The sequence below is a fragment of the Alligator mississippiensis genome, chromosome 5, assembly GCF_030867095.1.
Source record: "Alligator mississippiensis isolate rAllMis1 chromosome 5, rAllMis1, whole genome shotgun sequence".
NCBI classification, from domain to species: domain Eukaryota; kingdom Metazoa; phylum Chordata; order Crocodylia; family Alligatoridae; genus Alligator; species Alligator mississippiensis.
In genome coordinates this window covers 75,791,338-75,811,903 of record NC_081828.1, presented here as the reverse complement: position 1 = coordinate 75,811,903, position 20,566 = coordinate 75,791,338, and the positions used below count along the sequence as shown (strand labels likewise).

The following is a 20,566-nucleotide window of genomic DNA, read 5'->3' as shown; positions in this document are numbered from 1 at the left end:
GTTCTGCCAGCAGGTTAACCACCACACCCAGGCCAGAAATGCTAATGGGCTGAATTTGTGAATGTTCCTAGAGTTAGCACATAGAATCATTTCACTATTGTAAAAAGTACCAAGACAATTTCCTCCTCTGGAGTGACCCCCATTGATCATATCACCCACTGTGGAGCTTTTCCACCAGATGTTGTGGAAGCTGGCAGCTGAGCCAGGCTCAAAAAGGGATTGGAGAAATTCTTGGAGGAAAAGGGCATCAGTAGCTACTGGGCATAGGAGTTAGGGGCACAGCACCTGAATAAGAACTTCCTAGACCTTAAAGGCTGGAGGCTGCAAGTAAGAGGAACAGCGGGCAAAAAAAACCCTGGTCATACTCAGTTCACGCTCCCTTTCAGCCTCCACTCTCTGCCACTGTGTGACATGGGTTTTTAATACAGCTTGAATGTATAAAACATTGCCGCAGAAAGCGCTATAAAACTAAAGCTTCAAGTTGAAAAAGAAAAACAGCTCAAGTTTCATTTACTTGAAACCAAGTTACAGACACCAAAGCAGTAGGTATGACACGACAAGAGGCTGCTGTGCAGTGGAGCGGACCGCTGCTCCCTGCGAGGCCACCTGCCTGGATGCGCCGGTCCAGGCACACTCAAACTGGGCCCCGCGGGGGCGCGGTCCTGCCTCCAGAGGGCGCCGCCGCCCGGGGAGGGGAATCGAGAGAGCATCCGTTAGCCCCAGAGGCCGCCCAGCTCCCCGCTTCCGGTCTCTATGGTCGCCTCCACTCCTGGCGCGTCCACTCTACCCCGCAGCCGCCGCTCGCTGGCCCTGGACTCCCCCACCCGCCGGTTCTCTCACCCCCGCCCCGCACACCGGAAGTGGCTTTTCACTCGTTAGCCGCGACGGGAAGCGGTTCGGGGATGCGGTTCCGGGTCGCGGAGACGAGAGTTCAGCAGGTTCCGGAGAGGCCCTGGGAGGTGAGTGCGGCCCCGCCCGCTTCGCAGGGCCCTGCCCCGCCCCGCCCCGCCCCGCCTGGGAGCCGCCCACGGGCCGGCGGCCCCGCCCCCTCTCGGCCTCCCCAAATTGTCCTCCCCCGCCTCCGACGGCTACCTGGGTGCGGCCCGGGACATCTGGGTTCCGTCCCGGTGCTGCGGGGAGTAGGACGCCGGGCTTCCGTCACAGTACGGAGGGGATGGGGGAAGCCAGGATGTCCCAGTGCTCGGTGGAGCCTGGGTCCTTTAGGGGAGGTGGCCCAGAGGGGCACTGGCTAATGAATTAGAGCAGCGGCATTGGGCTGCAGGGCACTGGGTGCTGCTGCCCCCCCCCCCACCCACCCCTTGCCCCTTAGCAACCCCGGGTTGATCTTCCCGCTTCCCCTGTCAAATAGGTGTGGTCCTGTGATGCTAGCCCTCAGCATTCAGTTTCTGGCTCTACAAAACAACGAATTTAGTTTAAACATAGGATTTTCCTTCATTAAGCCAGAGACACGTGTTTGCTTTCTGTGACCTAAACCTTCAGGGCACATTAGCTTTGTGTATGTACATATACAAGCCATTACAGCCAAGAGGCTAAACAGCAAACCTCATTTTGAGAGGGAAGCTCAGACTCTTGCTTTATTCTGTGACTGTTGGAACTGTAACTTGAAAAAAGATCATAAATCACTTGATCTCTGGAGCTGGCAGTCCTGTTTGCTCCCTATAAAGTGCTTTGAGATCTTCAGCAAGACTTCACAAGCATTGATCTATGCAAAGGGTGATTACCAGATGATAGAAATCATATCGAAGTGGGGCTAAAGGGATCTCCACAGGTCATTTAGTCCAGCCCCCAGCCTGAGGAAGGATAGTCCCTATCCAAGCCATTATATAAATCCATTTTCTAACCTGCATAGATTGAACCAATTTGGAAGTGAATAGACATTCCTCTTTTGATTCTAGAAATACAGCCACATGTCTGCAGTGGCTTAGGCCAGAAGCCAGGGGGCACTAAAGCAGCCCCCTCCCTTCGCTTGGGCAGCAGCCTCAAGGCTGGAGGGAAGCTGACCTGCTTGCTCACATCCTCCATGCAAGGATGCGGTGGCAGTGGCTGCAGGCACATGAGTCCCTGTGGCAGGCAGCTGCTGGGCTTCAGGCCCGCCAGCATCTCCAAGCCAGCCCAGGCAGTCACAGGCATGATGGACTCAACCCGTGCAACCAGTTCTGCTGCCAAGGCCCCCGCCTGCACCTGCAGTGGCATCACCTCCACGCTGCTGCCCAGGCTGGGCCATCATGGAGCCACAGCCAGCTGGGAAGGGCCCTGCCCCTGAGGCCCAGCCTGGGCCAGCTACACTATCCACCCACCCCACCTGGGGCTGAGCAAGGCCGGCTGTATCACAGGTAACAGATTCCTTGCAGGCACTGAGGCTCCGTGACAGTACAGCCCGGCCTGAGCGTGGGGAGCCAGGAGCAATCGGCATGAACAATACATGACCCTGGGCGGGGGGCATGGTGACTGCCCACAGGGGAGCTCCCACAGGCACCCGCAACAATGTCAACAGTGGGGAAAGTGGCGAGCACCAACAAGCGGTCAGCGACCACCCACAGATGCCTCTGGCAGTGTCGCCAGCAGCGATCAGTAACTGCCCCACAGATGCCACTGGCAGTGTGGACAGCAAGGGGAGGGGGTGGCGAGCAGTGACCGCCCACAGGCACCGCTGGCAGTGGCCAATCGCAGGGGGTGCACCACCAATCTCAGGAAGTGCATGTGCACCTGCATGTACCCCCTATGCGTCAACAATGATTCCAGGTGCACGGCTACCACAGTTCCAGCCTGAGCCACAGCTGGCTGGGAAGGACCCTGCCCCGCACCTAGCCTGGGCCAGCCCCTCCACGCCCACCCTCAGGAGTGCCTGCAGGCCAGCACAGCTTAGCCTTCCTGCCCTATCCCCAGCCTCAGCCCCAGGCAAGGCAGGAGGATGGCGGGGCCATGCCAGCCGGCGCTGTCCACACCCTCCTCTCCTGCCGCTGGAGCCACAAGGGGTAGAGGACCCTGATGGGGCCTGCCCAGCCAGGCAGACCCCAGCTGTGATCCCCTGCCAGGAGAGGGGAGAAAGGGGGAATAGATCCCCTCCCTGCCCCTTCGCCTTCAGATGCCAGATGGCATGGCCCCCTGCCATGCCCCTGCGCCCTGCTCCAGCTAGACAGCAGAGAGGCGGGGCCAGCCCTGCTGTCTGCAGCAGACAGTATACCCTAACCCAGGGGTGGGCAAAATGCAGCCCGGGTGCTGGATGCAGCCCATCAGGCCATTCTATCCAGCCTACAGGATCCCTAAAAAATTTAGAAAATTAATATTTATCTGCCCTGGGCTGCCTGTCATGCGGCCCTCGATGGCTTGCCAAAATTCAGTAAGCAGCCCTCTGCCCAGAATAATTGCCCGCCCCTGCCCTAGCCCAAGGCTGAAAAGTATGCTGTTGGATGCTGAGGGACTCTGATTTAATTTAAACCAGGAAGGGGTCTGGGACAGAAGTTCCATAAACCAGTTTGACCCAAATCAGTTAAGTCTGATACTGCATTCAACCAGGTTTACCTTAAACCAGTTTTGGCCAGTTTGAAAGTGGTTTATGTGCACTGAACTCCTGTTCTGTTACAGGTTTAAATCAGTTTCTGATCAGTTGAACGGGTTTAGGTGTGTGTAACTTCTGTCCCTAGCCCATAAGACATAACACCTTAGCCTGACACAGGTAAAGCAGGAGCACCACAGCAGCCAATGTCCTATTTCTATAAAAGATTGTTAAAATATGCTTAAGAGATCCCTAGAAGAGGGCCATGCCCCCTGCTACAGAGAAAGGCAAAAACCTCCATAGTCTATACCAATTTGACTGTGGAGTAAAATACCTTCCTGACCCCAAATAAAGGATCAGTCTGCCCCATAGCAGACAGCCAAGACCCTCTAGCCAGGAACCTCTGCCAGCAGGAGCATTGGCACACCATAGTCAAAACCTCCAGCCTTGGCTGTAGCCAGTACCCAGTGCCTCTGAGGAAGGCTTTAAAAAACCCTGACACATGTAGCAGGGAGACAGTTCCCTTCTGGCCCCATGTGGCAACCAGCAAAGGCCAAAAGCATAGGATATACCCATAGTAGAACATAGGCATAGCTACACCTAGATTGTCCCTAAGTGGCTGTCCAATATCTTCTTGGACGCCCCTAGTGATGGCAAGTCTACAACTTCCCTAGGCAGTCTAGTCCACTGCCTCATTGTTCTAACAGTGATGAAGTTTTTCCTGATATCTAAACCTACTTTGCTGGAACTTCAAGCCACTGATGCATAACCTACTCTCTGCAGCAAGAGAGAAAAGGTGTTTTCTGTCTTCCTTATGGCAGCCCTTTGAGTATTTGAAGGTTGTCCCTCTTAAGCATCTTTTCTGCAAGTTGACTATGCTGAGCTCCTTCATCCTCTCCTCATACAACTTGCTTTCCAAGGTCCGTATCTTCTTTGTCACCTGCCTCTGGACCTTCTCTAGCTTTTCCATGTCCTTTTTCATAATGTAGAGCCCAAAACTACATGCAGTGCTCTGGATGAGGCCTAACCAGTGCTGAGTAGAGAGGCACTATCACCTCCCATGTCTTGCACCTCATGCATCTGTTGATGCATCCCAAAACTGCATTTGCCTTTTGTGCAGCAGCATCACATTGCATACTCATACTGAGTCTGATCTACAAAGACCCCCAGATCCTTCTCCATAGTGCTGCCATTCAGCCAGGTGTCATCCATTTTGGGGGTTTTTTTTGATTATGCTCCCTAGGGTACAGCACCTTACGTTTAGAACATAATCTGGAACATTATGTTCTGGGTGGACACTTTAATTCTAGTATAAGAATTACCCTTTTCAGTTTGGGTTAAGCACTTTCCAAGGCAAAATAAACTCAACTAATAACAGATTGCTTTATGCTAAGATACTCTATGCTAAGATCAAAGGGATATCCTGAGGAGTAGCTGCAATGGTTTCAATTCACAACTTAGGTTAAACCAGCACACATTTCTCATATTTGCAGACCTTTTGAGAGGTAAGAATTAGTATTATTATTAATCTTTTCACCACCCAAGACTCACTGTGGCCACAGCCCTTTTCAGACACCTCTCACTCCTTCCCATAAAAATTGCTCTTTGACCCTTTTGAACCTCAACATATCCTTGCCCTATGTGAGCTGAGTGCATGGACATTCCTTAAAAAGGATTTTTGTGGGGACAGGCTGGGAGTGGGAGCAATTCAGACAAGAGTGGAGTATGGATAAAATGAGAAGGGAGTTTTGTTAGTTTCATGTCTTTCTCTCTCAGGTCTTACAAGAAGCACATCCTTGTTTATGAAGTCCCTTGAAGGCCCTCTGCTCAAAGCGATTGCTTGTGATATGGATACCACTCCTCAGGCCTAAGCAGCCATATACATCTCTGATGTGTGTCTACTCTCCAGCAAGTCCTGAAGCTGCCTTCTGAACACTTTTCTATTTGTTTTCACTGACGTGTGCCCCTGAAACCTCCTCTCAGCCTACCAGAGCAACAATGGCTGAAGCTGTCCACTACATCCACCTACAGAACTTCAGCAAGTCCCTGTTGGAGACACTGAATGGGCAGCGCCTGGGCGGGCACTTCTGTGATGTGACGGTGCACATCCATGAGGCTACGCTCCGGGCCCACCGCTGTGTGCTGGCTGCTGGCAGCCCCTTTTTCCATGACAAGCTGCTGTTGGGCTACTCAGAAATAGAGGTGCCCCCTGTGGTACCCAGCCAGGTGGTACAGCAGCTGGTGGAGTTTATGTACAGTGGCTCCCTGGTGGTGGCCCAGTCTGAGGCCTTGCAGATCCTCACAGCCGCCTCCATCCTCCAGATAAAGACAGTTATTGATGAATGCACCCAGATCATCTCACAGAGCCGTAGCCCAAAACCCCCTCCTGCTGCCCCCTCCATGCCTCTTGCTATGTCCAGGGTGCCAACTGCCAAATCCCAGGAGCAGTCCAAGGATAGCCCAGGCACTGTGGCTCTCCTGCGTGATTCTTGTCCCTCCTCCTCCCGACCCAATGAGATGGAGCCTCCTGGGGCTCCCCAGCTGGAAGCCCCTAAGCTGCTCTGTGCCTCTGAAGTGCGCTACAAACTTCGTGACCTGCTCTCCTCTCAGCAGAGGCAGTTGGGGGAAGGCAGGGAGCGGCCAGCCTCAGAGGGAGAGCTGGCAGCAGCTGGCAGCGATGGGGAAGGTCCATATGTGGGCCTTCATCCCTCTGAGGTGCAGCCCAGCTGTCACAGCCGCAAACAGCGCCAGCCAGTGAGGCTGCAACTCTCAGACACGCTACCCGTCATCATCAAGGATGAAGAGGAAGAGGACAATGAGGAAGAAGAGGAAGCTGGGGGCAACAAGCTGAGCTGCTTCAGTGAGTGTGGTGGTGGTGGGGCATTTCCCAGCTGTGGCGAGGCCAAAATGCGCAGTGCCGAGGACCCTGGGGGTGGGGGTGGGGGCACAGCCAGGAAGGACAGTGTCCAGTTGGACTACGCCCCTGTTGAGGGGCAGGACTTCTTCAGCGGTCAGGATGTCTTCTCCGAGTCATTCATCCCAACCTGGCAGAGTGAGGATGGCAGCGAGGGGGCAGCAGCAGCTTCACGGGATGGTGAGAAGTTTCACTCTGACTGCAGCCTTGAGGCCTCCAACATGAGGACCCTGGCAGGAGATTTTAAGCCAGCCCCTGCAGGCTTCACAGCCCGGGCCCCTGAACCCCGCAGCCTGGCCTTTGTCTCTGGCTTGGGCATCCAGCGGGAGCTGAAGGCCGAGGTCAGTGTGGCTGCTGCAGCAGGGGCAGGGCCCAGCACCACCACCACAAGCATCTTCCAGTTCCACCTGCCACAACCAGGTGTGGCCCAAAGCTTCTACAGTGTCCAGCCAGAAACGGGTGCTGCCAACAGCATGGTGCAACTGAGCCCAGGCACCATGGTAACAGGCACCCTACACAGTGACCAGGCCCAGCGTCCCGGGCCTTCACGCTGCCCTGAGCCCTCGTACCAGTGCAGCCACTGCCAGAAAACCTTCAGCTCCCGCAAGAACTACACCAAGCACATGTTCATCCATTCAGGTGAGGGGCAGGTGTTGGTCCCTCTGGGGCTTCCAAGGGGCATGGGCCCTTGGGGACAGGTCAGGGGGAGATGCCCCTTACTCCCTGTCTCCATTCAGTGGCAAGAGTCTGGGTCAGTGATTCTCAAGTAGGGTGCCTTGGCATCCTAGATGCCATGTGATCCTTCTAAAGACACTACACAATATTAGCACTGTTAGGTGTGCAAACACGTACACATGATTCTCATGATAAACCCACAGATTTCAAACAAGAACCCTTACTGTCAATTAGGACATTCTGACCTCTTATGGTCTTTCTGAGTTCTTTGCAACGGAATAATTGCTGTTATTTTTCTGTAGTCAAGAAACAAGTAAAAGCTAAAACCTTGCACTTTTCAAGAGTTGCCTTGAATCTAATAAGGGGCACCTTGCATCTAAAATGGTTGAGAACTACTGATTTGGGCATTGGAGTCTGAGGCTACAGATACTGCCCCATTGTTCTCCTGGAGTGGAAGGGGAATTTGCTCCCTACCCAGGACATCTGGTCACAGAGGCATATGGCACCTGGAAGACATTACACTTATAGTGTGGTATATGTTTATCATGCCACAGATTGCAACATGCCACACATTCAGCAAAGTTGTAACAGCATGAAATGCAAAGCATTTAATGTATACCATATTTGTGGTTTGTTTGTATTGCTCATAGATTTGAACATGTGGCATGCACCATCAGGCTGTATGCTGTGGTTTTAAATAGCCCGTATGGGGAGCCTATAGGTTCCCCCTGCACAGACATTTAAAGACAGGGTGTGGAGGCTTATATGGGGTCTGTAGCAAGGGAAAGTAGGCTCCATGATGCCTAACTGAATGTGCCACAGTGTGGAAGGTACAAGTTCAGGACGTGTACAGCCAGTGTGCAGGTATAGAATCATAGAAAGTTAGGTTTGGAAGGGACCTCAGGAGGTCATCTAGTCCAACCCCCTGCTCAAAGCAGGACCATCCCCAACTAGATCATCCCAGCCAAAGCTTTGTCTAGCCTGGGCTTCAAAACCTCCAAGGATGGAGCTTCCACCACCTCTCTTGGTAACCTGTTCCAGTGTTTTACTACCCTCCTAGTGAGAAAACTCTTCCTAATATCTAACCTAAATTTCCCTTGCTGCAACTTGAGATTTGCTCCTTTTTCTATCATCTGCCACCACTAAGAACAGTCTAGCTGTATCCTTTTCAAACCTGCCTTCAGGTAGTTGAAGACTGCTATTAAGACCCCTCTCAATCTCCTCTTCCCTAGACTAAATAAGTCCAGTTCCCTCAGTCTTTCCTCATAAGTCATATCCCCCACCCCCCTTACCATTTTTGTTGCCCTCCACTGGACTCTCTCCAATTTGTCCACATCCTTTCTGTAGTGGGGGGCCTAAAACTACAGTACTCCAGATGTGGCTTCACCAGGGCTGAATAGAGGGGAATAATCACTTCCCTTGCGCTACTGACAACACACCTACCAATGCAGCTCAGTATGCCATTAGCCTTCCTGGCCACAAGGGCACACTGTTGGCTCATATTCAGCTTTTATCCACTGTAATCCCCAGGTCCTTTTCTGAAGAATTTCTGCCCAGCCAGTCAGCCCCCAGCATCGGTGCATGGGATTGTTCTGTCCTAAGTGCAGAATGTTGCATTTGTCCTTGCTGAAACTCATGAGATTCCTTTTGGCCCAATCCTTCAATTTGTCTAGGTCACTCTAAGTACTAGCCCTACCCTCCACCATATCTACTACTCCCCCCAGCTTGGTGTCATCTGCAGACTTGCTGAGGGTGCACTCTATGCCATCTTCCAGGTCATTGCTGAAGACATTGAACAAAACCAGCCCAAGGACTGACCCCTGGGGCACTCCACTTGATACTGGCTGCCAACTAGACATCAAGTCATTGATTACTACTCTCTGAGCCCAATGCTCCAGCCAGTTTTCTGTCCACCTTACAGCCCATTCATTCAGCCCATACTTCCTTAGCTTGCCTGGGAGAAGGTTATGGGAGACTGTATCAAAAGCCTTGCTAATATCAAGGTATACCACATCCACCAATCTCCCCACATCGGCAATCAGGTTGGTCAGGCATGACATGTCCCAGTGAATCCATACTGACTGTTCCTAATCACCTTTTTCACCTCCAAGTGCTTAGAAATGCATTCCTTGAGGTTCTGCTCCATGATTTTTCTAGGGACCGAGGTGAGGCTGACTGGTCTGTAGTTCCCTGGAATCTCCTTTTTTCCTTTTTTAAAGATGGGCACTATATTTGCCTGTTTCCAATCGTCTGGGACTTCTCCTAACTGCCATGATTTTTCAAAGATGATGGCCAGTGGCAGTCACATCAGCCAACTTCCTCAGCACCCTCGGGTGCATCCCATCTGGCCCTATGGACTTGTACACGTCCAGCTTTTCTGTGTAGTCCCTAACCTGTTCTTTCAACACTGAGGACTGCTCACTTCCCCACCCAAATTGTGCTTCCCAGTGTAGTAGTCTGTGAGCTGACCTTGCCTGTGAGACTAAGTTAAAAAAGGCACTGAGCACTTCAGCCTTTTCTGCAACCTCTGTCGAAGTTGCCTCCCCCATTCAATAAAGGACCTACACTTTCCCTGATCATCCTCTTGCTACTGACATACTTGAAGAAACCCTTCCTGTTATCCTTCACATCCCTTGCTGGCTGCAGCTCCAATTGTGCTTTGGTCTTCCTGACTTCATGCCCATGCAATGCTTTTATATTCTTCCCTAGTTATTTGTCCAACTTTCCACTTATAAGCCTCCTTTTTGTGATTTAGTTTACAAAAGAATTCCCTGCTAAACCAAGCTGGTCTTCTGCCATACTTGCTAGTCTTCGTGTGCATCAGGATCTTGCACTCTCAGTAAGGCTTCTTTAAAGTACAGCCAGTTTTCCTGGACTCCTCTCCCCCTACAAAAGGCAAAAATGGGATTCAAACCCATGCATGCAGCACACACTGGATTAGTAGACTACAGCCTTCACCACTTGGCCACCTTGCAGCTAGGAGCTATAAAGTTCCCCACTCTCCAACTGCATGCTTCCAGTGGAACCTGGGGCTGTCCTTGACTAATCCACAGAGGTTGCACCAGGTCTCGACTCCAAGGCCCAGGACTCTCCCCAAGCCAATCCCTGGAAGCAGCCTCAGATCCCTGCCATTGAAAGGTGCACCAGTGCAGCCTTACATCAGATAACCTGTTCCCCAAACCTGGGCTCTCCACTCCACAGTTATGTAACTGAGATGTGAGGAATTTTATCTCTGACCCCAAAAATCACACTTTCTGCCATGCTTATCTGGCCTGGTTCTTCAAATCCCAATTGTATAACCATTTTAATGTCTGCTATGGATCTGTTCTAAAAAGAAGCTAGTGCCTGCAGTGAGTTACAGCTCTTTCCTGCACTGGAGATTTCTTGTCCACAGAGCAGGAACAAAGGTCCTAGAGTCCAAATGTGCATGAAGACACTGAAGCAGAGGCAGAGGTAGAAGCAGTGCTTGGGGAGGGCGTGGGGTTGATTCACATTCATGGAGCTGTGTGTGGGGAGAAGGAGGGGCCTGATCTAGAGAGCTCCAAGCAGGGAGTAGTTCTGAGAGCTGTGAGCAGTTTTATAGCTCCTCTTGCCATGGAGCACAAGAGGCAAAATAGCCCATGGGGTAGGAGGGAAATGCCTAGGTTTTGCAGTGTCAGTATGACCTGTGGCTGTGTCCCAGTGACACCGGCATTACCAGGCAGCGATGGGACTCCATCCTGGTGATGCATCACTGCTCTCTGCCATCAGCAGGTGTCTGTGCTTGTCTGAGAAGGTCTTTCCAGTTATTCCCATTTGCCAGGCCTCTGCGCTGTACTATCTTAGAAAGTCTGGCTCCTCTCTCCTGAGGGATCCCAATCAAGGTCTCCCCAGATCCACATAGAGGAAAGGATTTGGGGTGAAGGTGCACAGACTCCGGGCAGGGTCACCCCAGGCTGTAGGGGGGGAGTCCCTTCTTGAGAGGAGCATCCAGGCTGGTTTCTGATAAATGGTTCATTTCTTTTGGGGGCCTGTGATGTAGGAAACTGAGACCCAGGCTGCAGCCTTGCAGCAGACACATGGGGAACCAGGGCCAGGGTGCAGTGTCAGGCAGAAAACACCAGGACTCGGGTGCAGTATTGCAGCTGAGATGGGGCAGCAGGGACCTGAGGTGTAGGGCCCCAGGACTAGGCTGTGGCATCGTGGCAAAGGCATCTGGAGGCATGAGAGGGGTACAGCATTATAACTGAAGCAGGCATCAGGGACTGTGGGCTCAGTGCCACAAAGCTGACTGCTATCTTTTGTTGCAGGTGAGAAACCCCACCAGTGCTCTATCTGCTGGCGTTCCTTCTCACTGCGGGACTACTTGCTGAAGCACATGGTGACGCACACAGGTGTCAGGGCCTTCCAGTGCTCCATTTGCTGCAAGCGCTTCACTCAGAAGAGCTCCTTGAATGTCCACATGCGCACACACCGCCCTGAACGCTTCCAGTGCTGCATTTGCAACAAGTACTTCTCCCACCGCACCCTGCTGGAGCGCCACGTAGCCACACACACAGCCTGGAAGGGGGGAGAGGCTGATGGGGCCAGTGGGACCGTGACCTGGAAGGAGAAGCCTGATACAGGAGAGGGTGCTGTTGTGGCCACCTGGAAGGGGGACCCAGCTGCTGAGGGCACGATCCCCAGCCACACAGCATGGAAGGGGGATCCCACTGCCACAGAAGGCACCATGGCTGCCCACCCAACATGGAAAGGAGACCCAGGTGCAGAAGGTGCCATCACAGCTTGGAAGGGGGACTCTGCCACAGAAAGCCCTCTCCCCACCCACCCAGCCTGGAAGGGAGACCCTTCTGGAGATGGGTCCATTCCAACTCACACAGCCTAAGGAGAAGGGCCCAGCAGTGCTGGGAATTTGCCAGGGGGAGACTCTGCTGACCACCTACCAACCAAACTAGCCTGGGAGGGAGCCTGACAACCCTCTGGAAGGAAAAGACTTCCTAGACCTGGTCCAGGGAGGTGTTTGTGGCACCAGGTATCCACATCCTTTGACATGCACCTGATAGATGCATTCTGGCCAGCAGGCTTGGGGACCATCCTCCTCTTATCTCTAAAGGAGGGTGCTTCTGTGGGCTCAGCCTCCTTGCAAGTTTCCAGAGATGCCCACTGAGTGCCCTCATGAGCCTCTAATTCAGCCTTGATAGGGTTGCCCCCTATCAGGAGCCTTACTGTCACCCCTAGTAGAAAGTCTCTCCAAACCATGACTGCAGAACCATTGGGACACCTTAATCAGGAGCCATCTCAGGTCCCTGGAGTGAGCATGGAGTGAGGGCTCCCTGGAGTGAGAATGGAACTAGGCACATGGCAGGTAGTAAATTTCATCCCTCTAGCAGCTCCTGGTTTATTGGAGGAGTTCAGAGGCAGACATGAGGCAGCATTCCAGCTATTCCTTGGCCATAAAACGCACCACTCACTCTGCATATGGTCCTTCTATCAACCAATAACTATATGGCTGTAAGGTTGCAAAATGTTGACATAAAACAGATGCCTGCCCAAGTCTGCAGCCAGCCTAAAATTGGCTGCAGAAGGAGCATGAACTGCGTCATTCATTATTCCAGGTTATTCACTCTGAAACTTTTTGGTAACTGCTTAAATGGTGACATCATTAATTACCATGCTGTTGGTATTGTCAGCAATGCCCACCTCATGCTTGTCCCATGAGCTCAAACTGTCCCTCCAGCTCCCAGATCTCCCAGTTTCCCTGCCCCTTCCCCCCCTAACAGCACGTACAAATCAATTCATTGCCATTCAGCTGAAGAGCAGGGACATACAAAGAGATTTAAGGGCAGAATAAATAGTGTTTAATATCAAATAATAAAACACAGAATAGCATTCTGATTGTGTATATTAAAGGGTTGCTAGTGACTGCTCTGTCCAAAGGTGTTCTAACCATGAGTGACACCTGGGAATGCTTACATGGAAGGAGATGAGAGGAGCACAGGATCACTGCTTCTGGCTCTTCAGGTCCAGTCTGCTGCTGTCATAAGCACTGTGTCATATGAGCCTGCTCATAAATTTAACAAGGTCCATCTTAAAAGAATGGTTAGGTTTTTCCCTTCAACAGATTGCAAGGCAGCTCCCTGCTCCAGGAGTTGGAAGCCTTCTTCACAGTTCCAATACAGAAATGTAGTCATGCCCAATTCATCCCATCCACGCTGGTGCCAGCATTGCACTTTGGCTCCAATGGCCTTTGTCATTCCCTGGTGTTTGCCTCCAATATATTTGGGGAGAACAATCTATCTCTTTGTTTTGCCAGATGGAATAAGTCAAATTCTTCTAGTCTCCTCTCAGAAAATCAACTCTCCATTCTTCTGGTCATCCTAGGAGCCCCACTCTGAATCTGCTCTTGGATTAAATATTTCCTGAACGGGGGTGACTTGGATCATTGTGTTCTAGTGCGGGTACCAACAGGATTTGCTGTTGTTTCCTCTGAGTTCCTTCCATGGTAGTCACACACTGGGTGGTATCAAGATCCCAGTGTTGCTGCCAGTGTATTTCAGTTCCTGCCTTTGCATTCACATGACGACCTATCTTCCACACCACTCTGGACAAGGTCTGGTCAGTCTGCTGTACTCGGACTGTGGAAGGAGATGTCTCCCCACAAATTCATACAGTCTGCCTAGATGCTACAGAAGGACATTGGCAAAGTTGCTACAGGTTTGAGGGCTGGCAGTGTGGCCCCTCTACCCTAGAAATGTAAAGCCATGGAGACCCTTTCTGACCCCTAGGTTGAGGTTCACCTGGCAGCCCCTGCCTTGCCTCATGTTTGCATCTATAAAAACAAGGTGGAGGGGTTGAGGAGGAAGTGATCTGCTGGGCAGACAAGGCCAGGTGGATGAGGGGCATCCTTCTCCAGCAGGAGACTGAAGGGACCTGCCAGCTCAGGAGAGGCAAAAGATGAGTGGAAAACAGCAGAAGAGAACTCCCACTGAGGAAAAGAAACAATTTCCTATGTTTGAAATTTGTGTTCTCAGCTGTCTCTCAACTCTTCCCTGCTGAAGAAACCTGCATGAACATCAGCTGGAGAGCACTCTCCACACACAAAGGTGCAGGCCAAGAACTAGACACTTGAATACACTGTTGCCACTAAACTGAGTGTCACAGCTCTTTCCATGACCACTGCCCTTAAGATTACCTGGGGCAGGGTTGTACCTCTTGGAAATATGAGGGTTGGAGGCAGTGTGTTCTCATTTTTTTGGAGCCTAAGTCATTTGTGTTTGGGAAGATGGGGTGGTCTTTTAAGGGCAAGATGAGTGAAAATAGATTCCAGTAGGGTTTGGGGTTACAAAGCAAGGAATGTTTAGCTACCTGTCACACCTTCCCATGCTCCAGGTCCTTTTCCCAGCAAAAGGAACTGACAGGGAGCTGGCCAGCCCCTTCACATCTACCTTCTACTTTCTCCATTCACACATCTGCTCCCTTGGAAGGGCACTGGACACGCCCATGAGCTGTGGAGCTGGAGGGGATCACAAGCACTGAATGTACAAATGAGAAGAATCCAAACATGGCTCATGGGTGCTCATTGGAGCAAAGCCAGTCTTTCTAGTCCAGTCTCTGGCAAGTATCGGGGCTCGGTAGTCAGTAAAATGCTGCTTCATCCTATGTCTCTTGTGTGTTCTTGCTCAGGTCTTGACCATGTGTTGAAGGTGATTTTTGTTTTTAACCAGTGATTTTTTTTTTTAATCTGTATAAAACCTTGTAGGGATTTCATGGATCAAAAGTCTGCCCTGGGCCTTAATAACCCATCAGGCTAGCATGGTTAAGACTCCAGTTTCTGTAACCAAAAGCTCACAAGGAAGGAATATGGTTGTCATCATATCCAACTGAGTTTAACTCTCCAGCTGAAATGACTGGATACTTGTTCACAGGGTGGTTGAAAGGGCCAGCCTTTAGCACAAGTCTAGTGCTGAATACTGGTATATGGTTCTGGCCAAATGCCTTCACTGCTTGTCCACCAAACCCTCAAGGACAGAGGGCAAAATTTTCATGAATGCTTATGAAACTTCTAAGTAGATCATGTTATTACAATTTACTGAATGTTCTAATCACTCCCCCCGCAATATTGTTTCATGTTAACATACAATTTTTTTTTGGTCAAATTGCAAAGGCAAAGAAAAAAATGGGATTTTGGGAATCAAACAAAATATTTTCTTTGACCTGAACTAAAAAAGCTTTTGTCTCTCTCTACCTAGAGAAATTGTGGACTCTCCATCTTTGGAAATTTTGAGCAGATTGGACATACATTAGTTAGGGATCTTGCCTTGAGCAGGGGGCTGGACTAAATGACCTCATGGGCCGCATCCAGAGGAACGTGGCTGTGTGGTATGTGGTGCCACAAACATGACTGTGGTGCCACATACCACGCATTCAGATGTTCTCCACGCTGCAAAGTGCTGCCTGTACATGTGCTGCTCCACATTTTTTTTCCATGGGTTTTTTTTTTACCCCTGGGGTCAAAAAAACCCAAGAAAAAAAAAAGCGGAGCAGTGCATACAGAAGCAGCACACGCTGCTCAAAAGCAGAGCTGGGCTGCCCAGAGCTGCGCTGTGGCTACTGGCCAGGCTCCACACAGCAGAATCACTACTGCTGCAGCCCCAGGAGGCCTCCAGGACCCCAGGTAATGCTACTAGGGCCAGCCCCGCAGTGGCACCAGCCTCCCCTACCCCACCCAGAGTAACCTGCCATGTGCCAAAGCGCGTATCGCACAGGCATCCCCGGGGAACCAACCATCCACACCACGTGTGGATGAAGCCATGAGGTCCTTTCCAGCCCTACTTCCCTATGATTCCCACCATCCCACGTTTACAATTTGATCCTTTTTTTTTTAATTAGTTAAATTTCAAAAGAATAAACTGTTTTGAATCAGAAATAGAAACATTTCATTAGAAAATGTCTGGCATGAAATGTTTTGATTTTTGATCTTTTTTTATTAAAATCTGCCAAAATCACAAGGAATTTGTGAACTATTTTAAAGGAGTTTTTTAATTACTTTTTTTTAGTTAAGCAAGATGTTAGACAAGTTTTGGGGTACAAAATGTCCTTCCTCGGGTCACTGGACCATCCCTGGACCATCCAAGCAATCTCAGCGCTACAACAGCACTTCAAGTCAATCCAAATCTTTTAATATGAAAAAAGTTTCAGCTGAAAAATGTTACCCAGCTCCATTATGTGCATATAAAAGTTGAAAATGCCACTTTAACTATTCCAACAAGAATGGAGTTTAAGGGAGATTGATATAAGGAACCATTATCATTGCTTACAGATGTGGAAAAAAAAAAGTGCTTTGCTTTCAGCTTGGTGCACCCTGTGTGGGCCGGGAGCGATCCGGGGCCCTTTTTTCGCGCCGTGGGCTGTGGCCAGCAGCCCAGACACGCTGGGTTGGAGAAAGCAGGCAACACGCTAGAATTAGGCACAGACACGTAATGGTTGATTCAAGATTGTTTACTTACACCGTAGATGGTCGCGGTGTAGGCTGGAAAGTTTCCCAGGTAAAGCTCCGCTTAAATCCCTATGTTAAGGACTCGGACAAAACTCTGACTCACACGCAGTTGTTGAGGCTCCGTGGAACTTTTGCGTGCAGGGAAAGGGTACGTCGAGGATTGCGCTCAGCGACGGGGAGAGGCTAGAGGCTGATCAGACCCCTGTTGCCTTCTTGATATTCACGCTGGGTTCAATAGGCTCCGCAGCGCTTAGAGATCTTCATGAGACGTGAAGTCTCCTCCTCCTGATGTTCATGGAGTCCTCCAACTTGGGCAGAAACCACCCAAGCCTCTTATACGGCCAGCAAGCCAATCACTAGCCACCACATGGGAATAATTTAGAAACAACCAATAGTGGGGGGTCGAATTTGAATACAAATGGTGGAAACTCCTTGCAACGTGCATTTCTATGCTGCAAAGAAGAAATGCACCCTGCAAAGAAAGCTTCAAACTGCAGGAAAATAATTCAGTAGTGCCAAAGCGCGCACAAACAAAAATCACACCCTTGGGTTGTGACACACCCCTGTGCTGAGCACAGGGCATACATAAGAACTTCCTCCCAGCCTCCTCACTTTTTGGGTTGTTTGTTCCCCTCTTCTCTCTCTGCCCACGTGTCTATCAATTGGTTGCTACACAACCACCTGGTTGCCTAAGGGATCCCCTAGGGTGGGGGGATTCCCCTCTCCCTGTGGCCAGGTCTATTGTTAAACTTCCAGCCTTTGGCCTGGGAGTGTGGTCAGTGGTCCTTCTTCAACATGAGAGCTGATGTTACTGAAACCCACTGGTCAGCATCAGTGATGTTGAGAAAATACCTGATGTTGGTTGAGTCCAGGTGGTGAGGTCAAGAGGGCTATTTAAGAGGATCCCTCCAGAAAGAAGGCAAGCAAACATTTTTAAGACACACACGCAAAAGCATGGACCTCTGCAGCTCTCTCATCCGGATGCAGAAGTGAGTAACTTACCAGAAACCTCACTAGGAACTTAGTTTTATGTATTCTAGTTACGTATCAAAAGACTACCAAGCCACTTTTGTTTGCTCAGGGTTAGTCTTTTGCTAATTCTCTGACTTGTACCCCTCCCCATGCCTACCCTCTCTACCCAATAAAGCTGTCTGTTATAGCCAGCCTTGTTGTACATGCTTGAGAGGAGTTGGGAAGGCCTTCTTGCTCCCTTTACTTAGCTGACTAAGGGAGGCTACTTTCTATGCTTCAGGCTATAAGAAGCACCCAGATATATCCTTCTAAGCAACCCCTAAGTCTACAGGATCTGTGTATCCCAGGCAGCACAGGGCCCAGACAAAGACCTGAGTCTGGATGGTGGCAGCGGTATCCCAGGCCTGCAGGCATGCTCCAGGAAGGGGATCGGCCAGAAATAGGCACCCCAAGGGAGGCACTCGAGCTTGGTTTTTGGTGGGGTGCAGCAAGGTAAGTGATTCAACACAGGAGCACCGCCTACTGGCCCTTCACAGTGCATGCCCAGAAGAGGCAACCCATCAGTTTGACCTTGCTCGTCCACAGACTATATAGCTCACATGCTTCAGTGGGATTTTTTGGTGCTTTTACCAAATAGCTGATTGAATCAGCGTTTGACAAAAGCACCAAAACGCCCCACTAAAGGGTGAAAGTTGTACAGACACTAGGGAGCTAGGTCACTAGGTCAACCTGATACAATTCCTCTTCTGAGAAAGTGCTGGGGGGGGGTGGGGGGGTTCTCCACATCTGTCAGCATCCTATATAAATAACACTGGATCCGTGCGATGGCTGGAACTGGTATTGCTATTTCAGTGAAAAAAACACATCTGTAGGAGGGGTGTATGAAACGGGCCCTATTCGATTCAGGTTCAGATTCGGCCTGAATCAGGGACAGTAATTCAATTAATTGATTTGGATCACTGCCCAATTCAATTCAGCCAAATCCAAATCTGAAGATTTGATGCTGATTTGGAGAATCAGCAATTCAGACATAGACACAGCTTTAAAAGTTTTTTCTACATACCTTGAGGTAGCATGTGCAGCTCATGATTGCTGTGATGCTGGGGTGGATGGAGTGTCCCACAAGAGTGCGGGGGACCCCTCCATGTGCTCGGCAGTGAACCTGGAAGTAGACCAGCAGTAGTTCTGGTCCATTTCTGGGTCTGCCAGGAAGCGTGCTGGGGGGGGGGCCCCCATGCCTCTCCACCTTGGCGATCAGCTGCAGGGGGACCCTGGGTGCCCCCCAGACCCAGGAGGCACCAATTGCTGAACCGGAGAGGTGCAGGGGGTGCCCCCAGTGTGCTCCCCAGCGGACCCAGAAGTGACCAGAAGTACTTCTGGTCTACTTCCAGGTTCACTGCCGAGCACATGGAGGGCTCCCCCGCACTCTTGTGGGACACTCCATCCACCCCAGCATCGCAGCAATCATGAGCCGCACATGCTACCTCAAGGTATGTAGAAAAAACTTTTAAAGTTGTGTCTATGTCTGAATTGCTGATTCTCCAAATCAGCATCAAATCTTCAGGGTCTGCTGCCAAGCAGGCTGGAGAACTCCCTGTGCTTCTATGGGACGCTCCATGCGCCCCAGCATCGCAGCATTCATGAGCCACCTGCTACCTAGAGGTATGTAGAAAAAACATTTAAAGCTGTGTCTATGTCCAAATCTCCAAATCTTTCCGAATCTCTCTAAACCAATTTGGAGGGTTTCGATTTGATTCAGAGAGATTAAAGGGTCCTCTTATTTGATTCAGATTCAGAGATTCAGCCACCAAATCGGGCCGAATCTCCACCAAATTGAATCGGACTGAAGCTTCACACAGCCCTAGTCCCTAGCTGACCTAGTCACAATAATGATACAAAATGGGCCCAGAGAATAGGCCCAACCCACATAAACATGTGAAAATATTGTTCCTTAGTGGCTATTGAAAACTCAAATTTAGAATTTTGACAACACAATGAAACTATCCTGCACAAGTGGAACAAACTGTCACAGTAAAAGCTCCATGTTATCAGTGTTACTGGGCACTTCTACATGTTTTAATGTGCCATGGTTACGGTGCATTAAATTTAGTACCAAATTGCAGCAAGAGGGGTTTAGGTTAGACATTAGGAAAAACTCTCACTAGGAGGGCAGTAAAACACTACAGCAGGTTACCCATAGAGTTGTCCCCAGGATTCCTTTTACCAGAGACCCCCAAGGATTGACATGGCCCCTTATCCAATTTGGTATCAAGTGAACTTTATTAGTAACCCCTAGGCTTATTACAAGACAATTATCCTTGCAATATGACCTGGTAAGCGGTTTCTTCAGGCATTACAGCAGAAACCTTGAGTGGTACCAGCCTCAGATCCTCTGCTGGGTGTGTAGGATGTTAGTTTCTGGATTCCTCATTGTTCAAACAAGAATTTCAAGGTTGCTCCTGTCTCCCCAGGGTGGCAACACAAACCCACACTGTCTCTTTGTCCACTACTTTGGTAACTTTCTCATCTCAAACTGTCCAATCCTCAAGTTTCTTACCTCATCTTTTTAGATAAAGTACTCCAATCCTATTCCATTTTTGGTTTCCTTTCCTTTTAGGGAAACTACTGTACCTGGTTAGCCCACCATACCAATCACGGCACTCATTCTTCCCAATGCCTTATAAGGCACACCGTACAGTTTAATTGCTTAGTTCTGGGGAGGCCTAAAGTTATGCTAAGAGCTTGAGCATAACTCAGTTTGCCCGCTACAAGAGGTTGTGGAATCTCCATCCTTGGAGGTTTTTAAGACCCAGCTAGACAAAGCCTTGGCTGGGATGATATAGTTGGGGGCAGGGAGTTGGACTAGATGACCTCCTAACGTCCCTTTCAACCTTAATTTTCTATAATTCTATGAGTTGGAGTTTAGACTGCACCACACTAGACTGAAATCCTTTTAAAGATTTGTAACTGGTATTCAGTATGGATCCTGAATGAGCTAAGTGAAGCTGATCTG

General features: G+C 50.2%; 1 protein-coding gene across 1 annotated transcript; it reads left to right on the top strand.

Annotated features, from left to right (window-relative positions):
• Positions 1 to 750: 750 nt before the first annotated feature.
• Positions 751 to 14,744, top strand: ZBTB45 (zinc finger and BTB domain containing 45). The gene is made up of 3 exons (XM_014610004.3): positions 751 to 959; positions 5,294 to 7,070; positions 11,396 to 14,744. Exons 2-3 carry the CDS (start codon positions 5,516 to 5,518, stop codon positions 11,968 to 11,970), a joined length of 2,130 nt encoding a protein of 709 aa, XP_014465490.1. The 5' UTR covers positions 751 to 959; positions 5,294 to 5,515; the 3' UTR covers positions 11,971 to 14,744.
• Positions 14,745 to 20,566: the final 5,822 nt, after the last annotated feature.

Excerpts from the sequence above, each read along its gene's own strand:
- ZBTB45 (XM_014610004.3), top strand. The coding sequence starts at position 5,516 with ATGGCTGAAGCTGTCCACTACATCCACCTACAGAACTTCAGCAAGTCC. Across the intron at positions 7,071-11,395 it reads GCACATGTTCATCCATTCAG|GTGAGAAACCCCACCAGTGC; the intron begins GTGAGGGGCAGG and ends CTTTTGTTGCAG.